The 22,943-nt window shown below is 37.5% G+C and overlaps 1 protein-coding gene across 2 annotated transcripts in view; it reads left to right on the forward strand.

Annotated features, from left to right (window-relative positions):
- Positions 1-22,237, forward strand: part of arhgef39 (Rho guanine nucleotide exchange factor (GEF) 39) — a 94,228-nt gene extending 71,991 nt beyond the window's left edge. Inside the window, exons 8-13 of one of the 2 annotated variants that reach the window (XM_061913229.1) lie at positions 5,125-5,156; positions 5,226-5,354; positions 14,082-14,170; positions 18,366-18,492; positions 20,067-20,161; positions 21,428-22,237. In XM_061913229.1, coding sequence (XP_061769213.1) covers positions 5,125-5,156; positions 5,226-5,354; positions 14,082-14,170; positions 18,366-18,492; positions 20,067-20,161; positions 21,428-21,464 — 509 coding nt within the window. In that variant the 3' untranslated portion in view covers positions 21,465-22,237. Of the gene's footprint in view, positions 1-5,124; positions 5,355-14,081; positions 14,171-18,365; positions 18,493-20,066; positions 20,162-21,427 lie in introns of both variants that reach the window. The other variant, XM_061913228.1, reaches the window with a different exon arrangement.
- The last annotated feature ends 706 nt before the right edge of the window (positions 22,238-22,943 follow it).

Genomic DNA, 22,943 nt, shown 5'->3' on the forward strand with positions numbered 1-22,943 from the left:
TTGCAAAGCGGACCTTGTTTTTATGGCAGTACATCCTTGTTACGCAAGCATTTAAAGCAAAGACATGATGTCGAACATTTGGAGGGAGGATGCGGTCTCAACCTCGGTAAGAGTAATAGCTTCTACCTTCCAGGCTGGTTAACAAGAGTGAGACAAAGCTGTGTGAAAAATAACTAACTAGCATTTTTGCCAAAGTCAGCCAGCTTAACTTTGTCTGCATCAATTCAAGTATGTTTACACACACACACACACACACACACACACACACACACACACAGAGAGAGAGACTGACAGGCACCAATGTGGAGGTTTCATAATATTAAACATACAATCTAATAAGTAGCCAACCAATTAAACATACAATTTATTAAATAGCCAACATTTTAAGAATTAATCAAATATAGAATTCTACACATTGAGTCCATTAGAGTGCTAAAACTGCCAAGAGTTAATCAATAGTCAATATATTTGTGTGCAGCTTTTTAAACATCACTCAATGATTTTCTTTTTGAGGAATTTGAGATTTTGTGTTTCGTTTGTTTTCATTGCTGCTATTTTAACTGTTTTTTAATACATAAATACGGTTAATTTATTTTTTTCAGTACTTTGCCTTTCCTCACTTAATTGTTTTGTTTTAGCACTTTGCCTTTCCTTTTCTTCAAATGGACTTTTTATTAGTCATTAAAATTTGTGTAACAGCTGAATGAGCAGCACAGTTACAGTATAAATATTTATGAATGAATTCATCATCTTTGTTCGTAAGCACATGCCTAAAATAACTTAAGCTGCATTTCGAAGTTCATGGAAAAAATACAGCCATTAAATATGTGTACACTTTATTATCTCATTAGTCAACGATTCTCTTATCAAAATAATCGTTAGTCGCAGCCCTTCCATCCATCCATTTCCTACCGCTTATTCCCTTTTGGGGTCGCGGGGCGCGCTGGCGCCTATCTCAGCTACTACATTGCAGTATTAACCTGCATTCTCCCACTGCAACTAACAAAATGTAGCCACTTTTTATTTTATTATTTCAAATAGTTAAAAAACATGTACGAAAGCCTTTTCATTGTAGTCAGGACATACAACAAAAAACTGCAACAGCTCTGTTAGTTAAGAGTATAAAATATATGACAACAGAAGAATCAAATTTAAAACACATTTGTAGAACTTTGTGCGTGCCTGCGTGCATGCAAAGTGTACCTTGTAGCATGCCACACTGATATTCTTTAATCATACCATTGGCTGTAAGACTGCACAATATTATATGTTTAACTTTTTAGGTTGTTTCCTTCCTTTTTTTGCTAATTAACTATGCCACCGAATCATCGTACTATGAAAATGATATGGCAATTTCAAACTACGGTTTCAGCAAATGAGAGTGAAATCTCCTGACTGTTTTTTATGTGACACCCATGGCATTTTAAAAGCAATTTGACCCTGTGCACTTAATCTCGACAGGCCTGTCTATAGCTGGAAATGTCCTCGGTGAGCCCTACAGGCAAGGCTCAGGCCATCCAGGTTAGGTGCAATCACAAGTTGCTAACTAGGGTAATTACAAAAAAATACCCTGGACACATGTTGAATTTTCATCTCATCTTTCCAAATGTCAGACTTTTGCTTATTAGTCTCGTCATGGCCTTGCCAATCACGGTAAAAGAGATGAGCACTTTGAGCCATGCTTTCATGCTGTGCCTGTCTTAGATTTTCTCTCATCTTTTCTGCGCTCTTCAAACAGCCTCCTTTGACATTTTTTATGTCAGCATGACCTGCAATAGTCTAATTAGTCTTGTTGTCCGAGCGCAGCTATTTTATGCAAAAGAGATTACACTAATTGCCACTTTTCAGTTTTTTGGTCTCTCCCTTAACAAGCTCCTCACAGAGTACAATAATAGCCGCTACTTGCTAGTATCAGGTACTGCATGCTTTATTCCCATTTTTTTCTTTTACCGAGATTTTGTGTAATTTTGTTGTTACTCAAACAACTACCAATGTATTGAGTGATTTTTTTACTGAGGCCAGCTCGCCTAAATGCGCCAGTGTAAAGTGAGGAGGTATTAATCTCGATAACAATATTCAGTATTTTATGATATAGTATTTTTCCTAAAATTATACGGCTAGATTATACTTTTTTTTATACTTTAATTTGCATATTCTGATATGAATCATATATTTTCCTAAAATAGGCAAAACAAAATTATCCTTTTTTTTTTTTTTTTTTAAATATGTGTTATCAGTTGATAATAACATATTTTTTCCTATATTATATTGTTCTACTCTATTTTCACTTGTTGGTAGTTATTGTACAATGTGCATTGTTAAGAATGTTTTAAGTTCTAGCATCTTTTTTTGGTGTTATTGTAGACTGCACTCGTGTTTAGAGACTCTTCCTTTGCTCCATGTACACAAGGAACAGCAAGAGCAGCAGAGACCCTCTAATGTTTCAAAACACTCACTGATCTTTCACTCGCTCTGCGCTGATGTTCCATGTTCTCTCCTCATAAGATGCCACCGTCCTCTTAATGTTTGCACATCTTGTACGCCGCTGTCCATGGGTACATCTCCGATATATTAAAGTACGTCCACATCGCATATAATGTCACAAACATCACAAAATCCGGTTTTGGCAGTGCTTTATTTCAAGTCAAAGTCTTTTTTTCGGTGGTCAAATTTTCCTTGCATCACTATAGTTAATTGCTGGGTTGCAATCACAGGTCCTAGAGGCACTTCAAGTTTCAGGCGAGGGTCTAGAGCAGGGGTCACCAACCTTTTTGAAACCAAGAGCTACTTCTTGGGTACTGATTAATGCGAAGGGCTACGAGTTTGATACACACTTAAATAAATTGCCAGAAATAGCCAATTTACTCAATTTACCTTTAATATCCATCCATCCATCCATCCATCATCTTCCGCTTATCCGAGGTCGGGTCGCGGGGGCAGCAGCCTAAGCAGGGAAGCCCAGACTTCCCTATCTCCAGCCACTAAGTCTAGCTCTTCCCGGGGGATCCCGAGGCGTTCCCAGGCCAGCCGGGAGACATAGTCTTCCCAACGTGTCCTGGGTCTTCCCCGTGGCCTCCTACCAGCTGGACGTGCCCTAAACACATCCCTAGGGAGGCGTTCCGTAAAAGGAACAAAAATGTCTGTCAGTCATTCCGTCGTACATTTTTGTTCCTTTTACGGAAGGTTTTTTGTAGATAATAAATTATGGGGGGAAAAAAACATTTAATTAAATGGTTTAAAAGAGGATAAAACACAAAAAAAAAAAAAAAAAAAATTTTGAAACATAGTTTATCTTCAATTTTGACTCTTTAAAATTCAAAATTCAACCGAAAAAAATAAAGAAAAAACTAGCTAATTTGAATCTTTTTGAAAAAATAAAAAAAAATATTTATGGAACATCATTAGTAATTTTTCTTGATTAAGATTGATTTTAGAATTTTAATGACATGTTTTAAATAGGTTAAAATCCAATCTGCACTTATATATATAACAAATTGGACCATGCTATATTTTCAACAAAGACAAATCATTATTTCTTCTAGATTTTCCAGAACAAAAATTTTAAAAGAAATTCAAAAGACTTTGAAATAAGATTTAAATTTGACTCTACAGATTTTCTAGATTTGCCAGAATAATATATTTGAATTTTAATCATAATAAGTTTGAAGAAATATTTCACAAATATTGTTCGTCGAAAAAACAGAAGCTAAAATGAAGAATTAAATTAAAATGTATTTTTATTATTCTTTACAATAAAACAAATACATTTACTTGAACATTGATTGAAATTGTCAGGTAAGAAGAGGAAGGAATTTAAAATGTAAAAAGGTATATGTGTTTCAAAATCCTAAAATAATTTTTAAGGTTTTATTTTTTCTCTAAAATTATCTTTCTGAAAGTTATAAGAAGCAAAGTAAAGCAATGAATGAATTTCTTTAAACAAGTGAAGAACAAGTCTTTAAAATATTTTTGGGGATTTTCAAATTCTATTTGAGTTTTGTCTCTCTTAGAATTAAAAATATCGAGCAAAGCGAGACCAGCTTGCTAGTAAATAAATACAATTTAAAAAATAGAGGCAGCTCACTGGTAAGTGCTGCTATTTGAGCTTTTTTTAGAACAGGCCAGCAGGCTACTCATCTGGTCCTTACGGGCTACCTGGTGCCCGCGGGCACCGCGTTGGTGACCCCTAGTCTTGAGTCACCTTAGGCTACTGTTTATTTACCTGCATTTGAACAGAGTTGGGAATGTTTATATGTACTACATTTGGCTAAAGTTAAGGTTTTGGAATTGCCTTCCCAAAGTCTTGACTTATAAGTGTGGACAATGCTGAAGAAGCAAGTCCATGTCAGAAAACCAACAAATTTAGCTGAACTGCACCAATTTTGTCAAGAAGAGTGGTCAAAATTTCAACCAGAAGCTTGTGGATGGCTACCAAAAGCGCCTTTTTGCACTGGAACTTGCCAAAGGACTTTTAACCAAATATTAACATTGCTGTATGTATACTTTTGACCCAGCATATTTGGTCACATTTACAGTTGACTCATAATAAATTCATAAAAGAACCAGACTTCATGAATGTGTTTTGTGAGAAACAAGTATGTGCTCCAACCACTCCATCACAAAAAAATAATGTTTATGTATATATACAGACTATATATAAGCCCAATCAATAAAACATTGCATGTAAAATATAAATCCTGCAGGTGGTATGGAGCTTGTATACATTATTTGGCACAGTGGGCCAGCAGCTAAAACTGTGTCCAAAATAATAACATTTTTCTAAAGAGCAGTTATTCTCAAACTTTGTACGGGCTCCAGCTAGTGGCACGCCAAAGAAGTGTGTAAATATGGACTGCTATTGGAGTATCATTGATGTTTGTGGATTGCGTGTAATATTGCATTGCCCCCCCAAAAATATATATACAGTTGAAATAAAACTGCTGTCTTGTTTTTAATGAATACTTAGGCCTACTTAGTTACTGTAGTTTAATGTTGGCTATTGTTGTTGTACATAGAGAACCAAGTGTATTCTGAGGTGGTATTTGGTGAAAAAAGTTTGAGAACCACTGCTCTAGTTATAAATTAAAAATTCTTAATATGTGCTCATTTGTCTCTCTTCTGCAGGGAGGTGGTACATCCGTGAAGGCTGGCTGAAGGTGGTTCCTTCCAAAGGCGCAGATGTCAAACCCAAGATGTTTTTCCTGTTTTCTGACATGCTCCTGCAGGCCAAGCGATGCAGCACGCTCGACCCTACCAACAGTGACAAGTTTACAGGCCAGCATGCCTACCCGCTACAAGAGTGCTCCGTAGAAAAGGTGTTTGGCCACACCAAGAGCAAAGGGGGCCTTCTCAGTGTGAGTTTCTGTCAAGTGTAACATTCTTTCATTCAACCATTTTCTGTAACACTTATCCGATTCACGGTCACAAGAAAACTGGACACCTTGCAGGCTGGAAGTCTAATGTGGTCCTGTAATGGTTGAGCGAGGAGTTTTCCTATAGCGGCAGATAATACATATTTAGTAATTCAGAAAGGAGACCGTATTTCCTTGAATTGCCGTAGGGCATATAGTATGCGCCTGCCTTGAATTACTGCCGGGTCAAACTGGCTTCCCAAAATAATTAGCGCATGTTTAGCATTACCCCCTGGTCAAACTCGTGACGTCACGAGTGACACTTCCCCTGTCATCATTTTCAAAATGGAGGAGGCTGATTTCAATACCGGTAGTTTGAAATCGCATAAAGGGAAGAAGATTAAGAGCTATTCAGTAGGATTTAAGGTCCAAGTTTACATCACACTCAAATTTTTACTGTCTACCTTTGGTAAGTGCCGGAGTGAGAAGAAGTTTTAAAATAATTAGCGCATGCTTACTGTGACGGACTTCCTTCCGTCCTCGTGTGGGTTGCGGGGTCACCTGACACATGACGCATCATAACAGTTTTGACCTTGATTTATTATTTCAATAAATCTTTTGTCAGCTGGCCCTTTGGTCGCGTCACTTTTCAGTGCGATCTTCCGGCCTGTCTGCTGCCGCTGCACGCCTTTCGTCGTCCGGGGCTTGCGTCCGCTGCGGGGGTGCATCATCGCTCTCTCGGTGTGGGTCGTCGCGCTCTTCGTCTGCTGGCCGTTGTTACCTTCTCCATGCTGCTCTCTCGCTCGTTCCTCCCTCGCCCTTTTTGTATTCTAGCAGCAGATAGACAGATTGTGAACAGGTGTGTAATATACGCACCTGGCTCAGATTGCCGCACCAGTGTTGCTCCGCGTGTGACACGCCTCTCCTCCGCCGCATGCCCCGCCTCCTGGCCTCCAGGTGGGCCCGCGCTGCTGCTTTCGGCCCGTTGTCGGCCCGTCGGCTGTGTCTCTCCACACTTACTTTTACCGCATGCCTTTGGTAAGCGCAGGAGTGAGAAGAGGTTTTAAATGAATTAGCGCCCCGGCGGCAATTCAAGGAAATACGGTATACTGATATCTTTTATTAGGTCTTGCATCACGGTAAATAAAGTAGAATCTACATAAGCCAGTCACGCTTACATTGACAACTCATCTATGTGGATCAACTCATTAAGTCCTGGATCCCCAGAGTTCTTATTTCTAAAACGTGCCCACTTAAGTAGATGTCAACTTAGAAACACTTTAGTGAAATATTGGTCTGCCCCAGGACATGTGTTGTAGTAGTATAGTGGTATTGATGACTCAATTATTATTGCTAAGTTGTGTGAAAAGACAACAGCAACATAGCTAACTTGTACTTACACAACTTAAAACATTGCACACACAATGGCTTTCTGTTCAGTACAAAGTATTCTTCAAAATAAAAGCATGGCAGTATCAAGCTAGGTTTTACTTTCAACAGAAACGTATTGTTTTACTTTCAACTTTTTCACTTCATGGGCTGCCACTGTAAGTCAAACAGGAGTGGCAGTGGTTGAATAGTATTGTCTTTTTAATTCATCCATCCATTTCCTACCGCTTATTCCCTTTAGGGTCGCGGGGGGCGCTGGTGCCTATCTCAGCTACAATCTGACCAGTTCTACGTCAAAAGACCCCACTGGACTTGCTTAAGTTTTATTTTTTTTTTAAATTTGATTATGTTGGGTAAAAATCACTAGCCTTTTGTTAGCTTTAGCAAGCTAGCTTTCTATCGTTGAATGAATAAAAACCTAACTTCAAATGAGAGTAATGTCTACCGGCTGCTCCAAGCAAAGTCTTGCAGCCAGTTATCAACTGGGCACATTAACTGGTCGGAAATTTTCCCACAGTTGACTCACGGAAAACCTTCCATTTAAAAACTGGACTGATTTTGATTTTATGATATGCTTTGGTGGCAAAATGTAAATCGGTGTCACGTTTCATGCGAATTAATGTGAAAAATACATAGTGATTCGTATTTTGTGAGACACAAAAGCCTGTCAAACATGAGGTATAAGATTTGCGCGCATGGATCTTGAGGGGGTCTGCTTGGAAACTGCGTGGACCTCTGCAAATTCTGTTCGGCATGCGCTCTGCCTGAGTATATTTGGCCCCTAAACGTTTAGTGACTCTTTCTATAGATAAGATGGAAATGCCCCGAAAATATATTTTCAAAGTTATTTTTGAGAAAAGTTCAACACTTAATGAAATAGTGTGTTACAGCAAGTGTACAAACATGTTTAGAAACATGATTGAACACCTAGTAGAGGGGTTATTTAAGTCCCTACTTTCATTTTGACTTGTCTTCCATACATCCTGCATTAGTTTAATGTTGTAAATTGAAATTCAGTCGACCTTTTTTAATGCAAAATTAGAAAATCAGTTACCCCCACTGCCTCACTTGTTTGCCCAAAAAGTCGAACTTTTAATGTTTTTTCCTAGTCTAGTCTGGTCTAGTGGGTCTCAGTGCAGCTGCTGGGTGACAAATTATGTCTAAATGATGTAGTTTCTGTCATGAAACATTCAGAGGAACTGGTCACGCGTCGTTGAGCAAGTAACCAAAGCGTTTATGCGGCAACTGTTTACTGCCAAAGCTGCATAGTATCAATATTAATTTCCGCTGATCTTCCATCTCCAAGAGAGTCTTTATGGTCTGTTGCTAATTTGTGTTGCTGTAATACATAAAAGCTATGTCACGCTTGGATAGCTGCTTGTGGTTTTCAATTCCTTTTCAAGTCGATTCAAACTGGACTTGAGCTTGCAAGTAGGCCACACAAGGCGAAGGCATATACTGTATGTTTTGAAAAAAATGTGTTTTGTTTTTTTTTAATATCAAAAATGGAAAGAACATGTCTCTTCCAAGATAATTCTTCCACCATACAGGTGTGTTATATCAAAATGCTGATCAGATGATTGCGATGATCCGTGGTTATTGCACAGATGTACCTTAGGTTGGCCACTATAAAAGGCCATCCCAAAATGTGCAATTTTATCACACAACACAATGCCACAAATGCCATAAGTGTTGAGGTAGTGTGTCCAAAAAGCATGCTGACTGCAGAAATGTCCTCCAGTGCTGTTGCAAGTGAATTGAATGTTAATTTTTCTGCCATGAGTTGTCTCCAAAGGCATTCCATAGAATTTGGAAGTACATTCAATCGACCTCACAATCGCAGGCCACGTATAAATACACCATCTTAAAAACCTCTACATTCAGTCAGTCTTCGCATCCAAGCAGTCTTGTTCTCTTTGTAAAGAATGGAATTTCTCCCACTTGCTTGGGTGCCTCTGTGTTAGCTGCTGGAATAAGATTGTTGTGCTTCTGCCTTTTGTTGCAACAAGCTTTAAACAAACTTTGCAGCGTGCAGTCATTTGTTCCACATCTGTTACTGCACACCCAAACCAGTTTCAAACCACCAATGATAGTATTTTTTGGGGGTAACTGTTCGCTCTCGTTCGCGGTAGTGGTAGCCATGTCATTGCCCTCTGGTAAGAAAAAAGAGAGCACCTGGGGGAAAAAGCTATGCCGTAGCAATAGGAGAAGATACATTTTTTTTTTCCTCCCCAATAAAAAAAGACCTAGACTCTTGGGATGTGCCGACTGATCGGCCACCAATTAGTATCGGACAATTTTCCTGAAAAAGGATTTTATCGCTTTTGCCGATTAATGCCGATCACAAACCCTGATCTCCTCTGGCTGACATAGTATTTATTTTTAATCCCATGTTTGACAAGATGGCAGCTAATTGTGTATCTCCATACACAGTGTAGAACTGCTCCCCAAGGTAAAAATAATCACCTCCATTACGGCAAATAAACTGTTTATCTTAGTATCTTAAATATCTTTATCAAGTACCATTATCATTGAGGTCAAGGCTAAACATGTTACACACCTGGATGAAGCCAAGAGCAGGCATTCTAATAGCTAACCTAACTGCTTAGATAGCTTTAAACAACACCAAGAAATAAGTGCTTAGTAAAATTTAAGAAGTGTGGATGGAAGCGTTTTACAGCGGAAAGTGAGCAGTTAACAGGAAATTACCAAGCAGAATAATAGGAGTGTAGAGAGAGGATAATACAACAACTGTTGGTGTATCAGCATTGTCACAGTTAGTACACGAGGAGGGTAGATTGATCCATAAATTGGTAGTGTTGATACCAATGATGGTATCAGTATATGATCGGTGGTTACGGTGATATTTTTATTTTTGCTAAATCTTTTTTTTTTTTTTTGTTAATGTTTATATTTTGGGTACAATTTACTGGACACAAGTTGACTTCAAGTTGGACAAAGCTATGATCAAACAAAGTTTTATTACATACAAACAATTGACACATGTAATAAAAGACAATAGGGAACTAGATTGAATATAACTGTCTGTAGCGCTCACCGTAAGTACATTGGAAAATGTCAACTTATTCCATGTAATTGATATTGTTATCGGCCGATCTTACTCTTGGATGATCCAAATCCGCAGCATTAACATCCCTCCTTGAAACAACTGTCTATGTCGACCAACTCATCAAGTCCCAGTCCACTGTGTTCTTATTGCTAAAAAGTGTCTGCTTGGATTGACAGACATACATTGTCGACAGCTTTTCTCGACATAACATTTGAGACACAAAGACGATCATTTCTACAAGACATCTTGTAGAACTGTTAACGAACAAAGGCCAAAGTATGTTGTATTGTCATTGCTGTCAAGACACACAACAAAATTACCGCAACAGCTCCTAAGAATGTAAAATATGAAAGCAGTATTTTCCATCTGTCGTTTTGTACTATATTTGACTTCGAAACTAAGAAAAAACAACACCTTTGTAGTTCAGATGAGGTAAATGTTCTTTTCCTCTTTACAATTTGGCTCATTGATAGAGATGCATGTTTCATATTCCTTTCCGCACAGCTATTTGTTTCAGAAATAAACCAATTGTATTTGCTAGCCATTAGTTTCATTTGCAGGTCAAATGTGACTTTTTTAATCCAGTGTCCGACCGGACAGACAGACAGACAATTATGAAACACCAACACAGTATCAGTGCAGTGTTAATACAGCGAGTAAGTGTGCCACACACTCACTGAGGCATCATTGCTGGATAGCGTGGTGTGATTGAAACCATATTCATTCCTCTACCCACATATTTTCATTCCAACGTGCACTAACATATATTAGGTTCTCTCAATGCACATACGCCACCGACCCCCAAACTTCATGGATATGAGTGGGGTAGTTTTAGTATCACGCTGCTTGCTAGCGATAACAAAGATACTGTGGGAATGTCTCCAAGTTGTAATATTTGGAGTGTGTTAACAGCAGAGGAATGCAGCGACGGCAGTCTGCTGGGAGATAATCTTTCAATTGTTGCATCAGATTAGGGGGCAGATCCATCTCTTCCGGCCCTCCAGTAAATACATCTTCCTCAAGTCTTGTCGCCGCTTTCTGCCTGGCCTTGTCTAATGGCACAAATGGCATTTCATTAGCCTCTTATCCCTACCGTAGCCTGGATGCATACTCAATAGCATTACGTGTAATTTCTCATAAGGACACATTATTGATCCTGGGTTCCTACCTGAGCACAAGGAAGAAAAGGGGCTGTCAGCACTCTAGGACCCTCCTCATCCGGTGCCATGAAGAATTAAAGCCAAATTAAATCTGGCAGCTGTAAATGCCACTGCAATTTATATGCAAAGTTAGGTGGGAAAATACTTTTAGTAAAATGTATTGTTTTCTTTGTGGCTCACCCTGAAATTTTCTATCTCGAACTTGCTTTTTGCTCCCTACGTCTCCTCCTCCTAATATCCCCTCGCTCCTCGAATATTTTCCCACATCCCCGAAAAATTCTCTTTGATGTATAAATAATCAAGCTAAATTATGTGCAGTGATGAGGCGCGGCGCTCTGTCGTTCTTATTATACAAAGTAATTTCTACCTAAGAGGGTCAGATTTCCGGACAAATCCCTTATGACTGCCTGGCAAAAGAAAGAGAATCTATTTATGCATGAATCAAGTGCCGTCTCTTAAGTGCCAGTGCCTAATATTACTCACCAATCCATTCAGCAGCCCGAATCTTTAATTAGATAATACTTTTGATGAGAGTACATTTTTAAAACCTTAATATATTTTAATGTATAATAAAGGCCACTCTCCTCCCACTCAATCGCAATCATTATGTTGTATGAGGTGTACAGTAAGCTCAGTGTAAACTTCCATCCAAACCCTCACGAAAAGGATCAATATCATCAAACTAAGTAAATGTAAGAAGTAATTACAGATATTGAAGGTCTAATAGCTTTCCTTTTGGACACCTTCTCTGAGTTCAACAATGTTCGCATTATTTATGTATGATCGGATAAATGTAATAATCTAGTATAGAAAAGTAGATATTACTCTATCTAGTATGTAACTGGCAGGATAGCATTATCGACTGTCATGGGCTGCCTCCTACTGCTTGGCTGTTGTTATTGCACTCCCATGTCAGGCTTCTGATGTTATGAAAAGACATAATTACTCAAAAAATGTTCCACCCATTTTCTACCGCTTGTCCCTCTCTGTTGCGAGGATGGCTGGAACCTATTCCAGCTGCTTTCGGGCGGATGGCTCGGTGCACCCTGGACAAGTCGCCTCCTCATCACAGGACCAACATAGATAGACAGACAACATTCATATCAGTGATTAAATTTGAATCATGCAACACAGAGCATTTTGCTGGATTCAAAGGAATTACAATCAAATTTATTGTTTAAAATATTACTTAAAAATGAAATAACACATTTTACAGACAAAATACAGTTCAACAAATACATCCAAAACTAGTATTATTTAAGTTGCTTGAATCATTTGTTCTTTTTTAGATGCAGCAAAAGCAGGCATGGCCTGCGGGCCATTTTTGTCCCGCGGCCTGTTTTTTAATTAAACCTTGACACATTAAAAAAAAAAAAAGTTTAATTAATTTACTCTTGAATTATGGTGTTACATCTTGGACACATTTCTTTGTCACCTATAACATAAAGGATGTGGATGCTTTGTTCAAAAAGCTTATCATCGTTAATGTATCAATGTGCTCTCAACACCCCGCATCCTTTATTTTTTTCTGTATTCTCTTGTTTGGACACCCCTAAACGAAAAGCTTGGACACCCTTGATCAAAAGTGTCTCTATTTTTCACATTATTGGCAGTCACACTAATGTAAAATGAAGTTAGCCACAAAAAACAAGTAAATAAGGGATATACAACAGCCCACCTTTCTAGCTGTGACTAATGATAGCAGCTATTATTAGCTGTGACTTCCACTACCTGAACCTCCTCTAAATCTCACGAGTTTAGTTTGGCGTTTTGTCACTTCAAAAGATAATTTTTGGTCAAATTCGTGACTTCACTATTGTTTGGCAGATAGGAAAAAGCTTTTACGTAATGCATAATGGACAGTATGTGCACGCAGTGTCGTCAACTATAGTGTCATTATAGTGTGACACTGTGCAGTTATATTTGGGATGTGTTTGAGCGTGTGTGAGTTGTGAGTAAGTGAGAGACTGAGTGTGTGTGTGGATGAGATAGAGACACAGACAAACACTCGCATTGTAGCGAGCTGTACCACTCATCCATATTAACAATTCACAAACACAGTATAGTAGAAAGCAATAACAAGCCATTAAATGCTAAAATACATGTTCAATTAACCCTCTGGGGACATTAATTTATAATTATCTTCAAAGCCAAATAGGACATAAAAGTGGTTATGTTTTTGATAAGCGTAAGAAGGTTTTGTATTTTTTTTTAACTTCAGTCCTAAACAAAAATTTCAAACATGTAATGTTTTTTTTTTTTTTTTTTACCCTTTTGACAGACTTTTGTGAAGATAATGTCATAGGTTTAAATGAGTGAAATAACTAATGTTATGCAATTGTATACTAATTGACAACTAAAAAGCATTACTTTTTGTGTTTAGGACTGAAGTTGATTGAGAGATTTAAACAAAGTTACCAAAAAATATATATATATACTATATACATCCAAATTGTTGTTATCCTCTTTGAAAAATGAAGGATTTTTATTTCCTGTTTGGCTTTGGGGTTTTGTTAAATAATTGTCAGTGTGTCGTATACTTGTAAAAGTATTGGACATAGAAGTGTTTTCATTTGACATTAAAAACCCTCGAAGAAAAATGTAGAATGGAGTAACACAACAAATTGATGGGCAAAAATAAAGCCAAAATTTACTGAAAAGAAAAAAAAGTTAACCTTTGTCCCCTGAATTGCTCCTGCTCTGTATGCAATATAGCTCTTTATATAGTATGATATTTAGGAATGTTGCCAGTTCTCCAATCCAAAATATGTATCCAATAGACTTTTTCATATGTTATACTGCAGTGGTTGTCAAACTTAAGTAGTACTATATCAAGAATGTTTCGCTTTGCAAGTACCTTTGTTTTAGCTAATAACTGACTTGTAGCGTATGAGTTAAAGAGATAAACAATGTTAATTAAAAACAAGTTTGTTATTTAATTTTCAGGGAAACTTTGGTGAATACATGCACATATGTATGACAATTTCATACAAATACATCTCAAATATGTATTCCTTTGTTTTATTTCAAGTTTCCCTGTGTACCATTAGTGGTACTTGTACGACCATTAGGAATCAGGGTCCTAACTTCAATGTTGTCTTTGATTTCCAGCTGACTTTCTCCAGAGCCAAACTCCTGCTTATGTCAAGCAACCAGGAAGATCTTAATGATTGGTACCAAAGTTTGTGCTCCACTATTAGGTATGTAGACATTTTTTTTTTTTTTGCTACATCCAATTACAGTGTAATAATTTATTGCTGCTTTTTGCTTCAGCCCAAAATAATAGTACTGATAGTTTACTCTCAGACCGCCCGAGCATTGATCAGCAGGACCTCAGAAGCCCCCCGTTCCCCAGTTCCTGGAGGAGGAGGGTGCTATGCTATAAGGGCCTCCCTGGCCCCCGCTAATGAGTGTATCCTGTTGTCAGAAAGGAGTGAAGGGAGGCTGTCAAAGTGCTCAGACCACCCAGTGGCTGAGCAAATGTGCAGGCTGACTGCTGTAAACTCCAGGGAGTGTAATTAGCTGTATGGGAGAACCTAGTAGAGGACAGGCCGAGAGGACCAGAGGTCACCAGCACTCACACCACCAGGGAGGAGTATGGGTCTTACGGGTGTGTGCACACATGGCTAAATTATTGATTGTACAAACACTGCACAATGCTTGACTGACATTTTGGAATCCTACGTTTATTTATACAATTTTTGTCCCTTACGACGGTCATCTTTTTGTTCTCGATTATGAACTGATTGCACTCATCCCTGCGTTGTTTGTTGAAGCACAAGAAGACAGGGTGATCTTCACACATGAGACGAGGGACTTAATTAGTGACTAGATCAATGGTTGGTGACACTAAGTGAAGGATGAGCTCTGCTAAGGCCCGACCACCAGGGATGGAAAGGATGCTAAACACCATTGAACCCTTACTTACCTTTTAAATCTACTGGTATAAACCTTTGCACATCACAGGGAGAGCACATTGTATGTTTTAAGAATTTTGTAAACATTTAAACTCAGCATACAGTATCAAGAAACATGAAAAACATTGGTTAATACAGTCTAGAGGTGGAAATAGAAGGAACATATAAAAGCATTAGCATATGCAGTGCATGTTGAAAAGCACTACGAGCTGTAATTGTGGAAGTGAGAATAGTTGCTAACCATTTAACCTCAGTTAAGCATAGTTGCTAACCACTTAACCTCAGTTAAGCATTTTATGTCAACAAAATATTTCTACCATGTATGGCAGGCATATTCAATTTAATTGTTTTGGGGACCACATTTCCAGAAAAATAAGGACGGGGGAGACAGACTTCTCCTTTCACTATTTGATAATAATAATAATAATGGATTAGATGTATATCGCGCTTTACTAATATTAGATACTCAAAGCGCTCACAGAGAAGTGGGTACCCATCATTCATTCACACCTGATGGCGGTAAGCTACATCTGTAGCCACAGCTACCCTGGGGTAGACTGACGGAAGCGTGGCTGCCAGTTTGCGCCTACGGCCCCTCCGACCACCACCAATCATTCATTCATCATTCATTCACCAGTGTGAGCGGCACCGGGGGCAAGGGTGAAGTGTCCTGCCCAAGGACACAACGGCAGCGAATTGGATGTCAATAGGTGGGAAGTGAACCTGCAACCCTCAGGTTTCTGACACGGCCGCTCTACCCACTACGCCATGCCGCCCCTATTTGTCTTATTTTGTATATTACGAAGAACCAGCGTTCTCTACAGTAGTAGAATTACAGGAGCCCCACGCTATTTTTGATAACATGCTGCAAAAATTAGTGTCTCACAAGTTGTTTTTCTTTACTGAACTCACCGTCTACCTATTGAATAGCCCAAACAATAAAAAAGAGAGGACCTAAAATGGAACCTTGAAGAACACCACTAGTATCAATAAAGAAGTTGAATGAATAATTTCTGACTGCATCAGAAGTAAACAAGTTACATTATTCAAATTACGAAGAAAAATTGTAACTGGCAAAAAGGAAAATACTCAAAAGGGTGCTTTGAGGAACGCCTCTGTTAAAATGTCAACACAGATATCTGCCAATGTGTTTACAGTGGTCCAAGTTCCTATATCCAACAGAAGCACTCTAATAGATAGATGGATAGTACTTTGATTCCTTCAGGAGAAGTCCTTAAGGAAAATTAAAAATTCCAGCAGCAGTGTACAGAGTTGAGATCAATTAAACAGTAAAAAGTAAATAATGGGGTTATAATAGAAACGAAATAGAAAAATATTACAATAAAAATACAACTAAAAAGCAACAATGGGAATAAAAATATAACAGTAAAATATGAATATAACAAGAGAAACGTTGCAGTAGTGACCATGTTATGAAAACATATTGCACTGTTATTGTTTTGCATCCCCTGTCATCCGAGTACCCCCCGACCCCTTCCCCACAGATAAGTTGTACAGTCTAATGGCGTGTGGGACAAAGGAATTTTTGAGTCTATTAGTGCTGCACTTGGGATAAAGCATTTTAGCACTGAACAGGCTCCTCTGGCTACTGATAACGCATTGCGAAGGGTGACTGGCATCATCCAGGATGCTCACTAGCTTTGGTTTAATGGTGTAAAAAGGATTCTTAAAAGTTTTGAACTAAACTCGGGGGCCGGTATGGTGTCATTCCTGGGTCGGATTTGGCCCCCAGGCTGCCAGTTAAATAGTCCCGATGTTTGACGTTGTTTCAAGCAGGCACTCTTAGTGGACTGGGACTTACTTAATTGTTTGTTTGTTTGTTTGTTTGTTTGTTTGTTTGTTTATCAAGCCCCCCTTTAGCTGCTGCATTAGTAGGCGTGATTCTTCCTTGGGTGTAAAAAAATGTACAAATGCTTTGATACGTGTACAACATTAAGGCAAGGGGGAATACACACATTCTTCCAAGAAAAATAACACCACTTACTTTTGTTATGCTATTATATGATCAGAGAAAAGCCAGAAAAATGTAATCGTTTACAAAAAGTACAAAATATTTGCACTCAATTCAGTAGGAACCAAAAATTACAGAAAATTATATAGTATAGTATATAGTATTGTTGTATAATTATATCAAATCTGAATCTTTTAGAAAAACGTTCATTTTCAGATCATAAATTTAGGAAGTGAACTCCAAGAAACCATTGTTTTTAACTGCAACATCTTATGCATTAAAGATGTCATATTGTGATATTGTTTCTACATGTACACTTCCTTGTGATTCACATAGCATGTAATTGTGGCTTTCTTGTCAAAATCTTGCTTAGATTTTCTTTTACCGACATTTGTAGGTAATATTTTTTACGTGCCGAAGCCCTCCTCCAGGCCAAGCCCACTTCGACTGCGTCTTCACCCCGTCAGCCATGTTGACATTTTTAGGGCTTCCAAATAGTCTACTGACATATGTAAGGTATAACTATACGCTACTATACACAACAGTCTGCCCCACAACAAGAAGAAGGAACTTATTGACTGCAACCTTAGATTACAACTGAATAAAAACTGCGGTATTGCACAAAGCTCTTCGGCTAAACCTCTACCATGGAGATATCCACTGATGTAACCGAGGTAAAATATCTCACTGAAATTTCAAATTCCAAATTGCTGAATTTGGAACAAGTTTGAAAGAAGGCAAAATTATTTTATGAATTACTTCACCTGGGTTTGAATGCACATTTTGGCAAATAATGGGATCCCAAATACCGTACATGTACACATAAACAGGCACCAACAGGTAAGAAAAGTTGGTTTTGCATAATCGGACTTCTTAGTCAGTTCGTCAAGGATTTATTCAAAATTGACTTTCTGTTGACTGACGTATGAAATATTGATTTAAAAAAAATACTTTTGTGGTAAGGTATTATTGGCTTTTTTTGTTAAAATAAATTTTCTGACAAAATGAATAACAGAATAACTGATCCTACCTTTAACATTTACCAAACTGGGAATTAATTTGTATAACACTTTTCCCTAATTGGGCAATTTAGGATAACAGAAGCAGCTTTGTTTTGAGCAAACTGCGGTTTCCTTAGGTTCATTCAAGTGGTATTTGACCAAATAACACAACTATAATTTAAGTGCGACACAACTATGGTAATTATCCTACTAAAGTTTTCATGACCCTATTAGGTACCATATATATTTTTTACAGTGCTTAATTACTTCCAATTTAACATATTGTCAACATTGACACCAGAAAGCCTTACCTCAGTAACTTGTTCAATGACACAACCTCCCACAGTCTCATTCGACACAGGTGATTCTCTATTGATGAGATGAGTTGTGGACAGTGGCACAGACGCAAACGTGTTCCACTGTAGTTTATAAAGGTGTCACGTTTGTTCCCATTGTAGGTGGATTGTAATATTGCTTCTTTGTAAAATTGTGGCAATGTTTACAGGAAGCTGGAGCCAAAGCCGATAGTTGACCACCAAAGAGCGGAGTCCATCCAGGAACCATTCTCTACTACTGCTGAGAACCACAATGCACTAAAAAACAGCAACAATCCCAATAGGAAGAGGAACATGGTAAAAACACAAACAACGAGGCCTCGGATTTTAACTTTTTAAGGTCAAGGCAAGTGTTGCCTTAAAGAAGGGCTCATATTTGTGGGCACCAAGGCAAACATTATTTTCTTTCAAGGCAGGGGCTCTTAAGCATGGATGCATGCATACATATACAGTATATATTTGTGTGTGTGTGTGTGTGTGTGTGTGTGTGCGTGCATGTATGAACGAATGAATGATTAAATGAGAATGTTGAAAGATGGAACCTGATGGCCATAAAACGTAACTGCACTTTTTGTCCATATAAAATAAAGAAGAGTGGCACCTCTCACATCAAATACACAATCTTCACAGCCTGCGTTCAATTGAATGAGATGACAAAACTTTTAGCGAGTACTGATGTTACATTCCTAAACAGTGATACAGTTTGCAGTTAAATAAAGATTATCCAAGTAAACAAACTTAAGACTTTAAAAACAAGTTGTGACAACGTTGACAACACATCACCTGCTGCATGTATCCGCCATGATTATCAAGCCAAACAACGCTAGTGCGCATGCCACTGACTTTGTGTTGCCTAAAATGCATTAATAAATGACGGTTTTTCGGTAATTAAAAAAATTAGACGGTGTTACTAACGGTCTGGAATTTCATCGCAAATTATCATTATACCGTTTACTGTTATATCCCTCGTCCATTACCAAGTAAAAGGTCAAAGGCGGTCACGGCAGGTTTTTGCCGCCGATCTTGCTAAAACATTTTATGGCATGACGGCAAATGATGAGGGTGGTTGCCGTGGTTAAATTTGAGCCCTGCAATTAGACATATAATACACAATACAGTGCATCCAGAAAGTTTTCACAGTGCTTTACTTTTCCACATTTTGTTATGTTACAGCCTTATTCCAAAATGGGATCATCACCAGGCCAATACCATTCCTGCAGTGAAGCGTGGTGGTGGCAGCATCATGCTGTGGGGAGGTTTTTCAGCAGCAAAAACTGGGAGAAAAGTCAGGATAGAGGGAAAGATGAATGCAGAAATGTACATTTAATATTTAGTATGCATTAAAAAAAAATCCATCCCTCGTCATGTCTTTCATAATGATTGTGAACGATTGGCAAAATAAAATAAAAAACTGCAGTTACCCTTTAAGACTGTAATTACTGCCAAAGGTGCATTAACAAAGTGTTGAGCAAAGGCTGTAAATACTTATGCACAAGTCATTTTTTAAAGTTTTTATTTTTACTAAATTTGAAAATTAACAAAAAAACTTTTTCACATTGTCATTGTAGGTTATTGTCTATAGAATTTTGATGACGATTAATTTATTCCATTTTGGAATAAGGCTATAACATAAAATCTGGAAAAAGTGAAGCGCTGGGAATACTTTCCTAATGCACGTTAAATAATGTTTTACATTATGTTCTTCTTCATATATAAAGTCATATTTACTGAACGCTCCAGTAGTCTTTATACTTTATTTTCTGCCTAATCTGAGTTTCATTGTTTATCAATGTATAGATGATTCACATACATAGTACAAGTAATTCAAATACTGTATATGTATTATGTATATTTCTTTACTCTATGTGCAGGTGAGCAATGAGCCTGGTGAGATAGTTGTGAGACCTGCTGCTAATTGGGAGGGCAGCGCCCCCAAAAGGATGAAGCAGGCTGTTTCAGATCAGAGGTACTTACATTTTCACTCCTTGCAAACAAAACATGACAACTTCACAAAAACTGCTTTAAAAAAGTAAATGAAATTAATTTCAAATGAGTCTATCTCTGACATAAACACACATATTACGTATAAGTAGGCCTGTCAAACCACAAAACATTGCATTAATCATGTAGAAACACATTAGTTGCGCAATTTACCTTAACCGCAGATGGTTACTTGAAAGGCGCAGCAGGTTGGTATACAGTCAGTGATCAGGTCAATGCCTAGTCACTGCAAATATGAGTGAGTATACGCTAACTGTTGTACTTGCTGGCAAATTTAAATTTAAAATAAACACTTTCTGGAGTTTAGATAAAACTTTTACCATCTTTTGAGCGAACAAATGACAATTAAAAAAAACTATGTTAATATGACATCCTGACAAAATTGCATTTTTGTTCAAATGTTAGTTAAAATCATGAATGCAAATGATTTACTGTGAGTAATCTCAATGCAAACGTGTGATTCATCCAATTTAAAAAGGTAATCGCTTAAAAGTATTAATTACATTTGTCTGGATTTAGAGGGTGCCTAAATAACTTCACTATATTTTTTGTTGGAAAAAAAAAACAAGTAAAATGCGCGCTTTATTATGTTTTTTACATATACTGTATATAGTACGCAAAGCATTCCAAACATCAATACACACCATCATTTTCACTACAAAAAAAAAGGCACCCTTGCAAAAAAAAATTACAGTTTAAGAAATGTGCCCAATGCTTTTGAATGGGAACTAGTAACCCCCTCTGGTGGACAAGTTTGAAAAAAAAAAAGTCCTAATTTAATTCTTAACATAAAGCAGGTGTGTCTTAACTTTTACATTATATGCGGGGGGCATCTTCATATTTAAAGTTTTGTAAACAGGCTGAAAAATGTTGCTGTTTTTTTTTATTTGTTTAATTTTTATCCCAGTTTTCTTTTGTTTAATTGTATTTTTAGAAAAACTACAGGTCAATTTATACAACAGCTGTGGGCCGCAAACGGAAAAAAATGACATTTACAGTGGGACATGTTTTCTTGCAAGGAACAAATGTTTTGGTTTTGTGAAGCATTGGCATTTTAGGCTAATTGCCAAATAAAATTCATATGAATTGAAGAAAAAATATCTTCATAGTTAATATAATGCAAGTGTTTATATAATGTTGTGCTGAACTTTTCATAAGAAAATGTGTTGTTTTGATTGCTGTTGTTTTTAATGGCCTTAAAGCATCTTAGATAAATGTGTGTGTCCAACAGTGCAGAGTCGTCTACATCAAGCTGTGTTATCCTCTGAGTCACTTCAGTCACAACGGAATTGCACGAGCGGATCCTGCCATGACGGTCTGAGAGTTTCACTTCAGACTTTTGACACTCAAGATAGTACCTCTACTTTTTATTATTTTACCCTGCACCAAATATTTAGATTCTATTTCTACTGTGCAATATTATTTAGCTTTAAATACCTTGCTTGAATACCAAATATATAAATGTTTAATTTGCTCTTATAGCCTGGATTGTAATCCGCTCTGCCCCAATGTGAAGTTAACTTATTTTAAAGGGAAGCAATCTGTTCGTTGAGGTGTTATGTTACTATACAACATGTTGTCAATACTATATATTACTCATCACTTCCTACTTGCTTACACTCCTCATCGCTGAAACTGCCTACTCTATCCTTGTTTGATTATGATTACAGTATTTCTCACTAGTACTAATATACTAATACACACATGACTAACATGTGTAATATGATGAATCACAAATCAAATGGGTGCAATTCATGCAATTGCAGTTTGTGTTTATGCAAAAGTGGGCAACGAGGCTTGGAAACCTGGTTGACACAATTTAAAAAAAAAACCCATTGCTATATTGTATCCATTATTACCTTGTGAGCTCATTTTTAATATTAGTGCATATTACTATAATAAAATCACATATTCATACTGTTAGGGAGCTTTTAGTTTGGCAATTGATTTTATTATATATTTTTTGTTGTGGTATGATTGCTAAGATGTGATATCACAAATCACATCTGGAAATGAGAAACAATAAAGTAAAAAAAATACATCATTGTGTTTTTTTTTATAGTCAAATGTGCATACAATTATTTAAGAAAAATAAAATACCATTTAAAGCAGCACAAACAAACTTAAACCTTCATAAAATATGTTCCTAACTTTTGGGATGACACAAAGACCTACAACTAATTCAATGACATATGTCATGGCCTGAGGGGGTCTGTATCACTTTCACAAAGCAACTTTCACTAGCACTTAGCAACTTTCACACAAAAAACTACAGATGTGCTGACTTGCTTTACGGCATACATCACTCCCCCTTTTCCTACTCGTTAAAAATACGTAAATTGATGCAAACGCTTTTGTGCAATTACTGCTATCATGGCAGGAGCTGCAAAACAACCAAAGAAACAAAAATAATAGTATGAGGGTAGAAAAAAACAACAAAGTAGGCTACCTATATAAGAATACAGCAAAGAATAAATAGCCACCAGCTTGTTAGTTCGCAGTTCCCCACTGACACGACCAGCCACGCAACAAACTCAAAAGTACAGTTTAAAGAAAAAACAATGCGATGACTGCAACCTGCGAATATAAAGTTTGAGGAAAATAATGTAGGTTCCTACTGTGGACAAATCAGACATACTAACGCTATGCGCTGGCTCTCCTGGGAAATGTGGTCTTGCAAAACACTACGGCTTTGGTCCACCAGCACCACCGAAATCAATCAAAACTGAAAGTTCTTAAGTGGGGCT

Source organism: Nerophis ophidion, linkage group LG10 (assembly GCF_033978795.1).
Source record: "Nerophis ophidion isolate RoL-2023_Sa linkage group LG10, RoL_Noph_v1.0, whole genome shotgun sequence".
In the NCBI taxonomy this organism is placed as follows: Eukaryota; Metazoa; Chordata; class Actinopteri; order Syngnathiformes; family Syngnathidae; genus Nerophis; species Nerophis ophidion.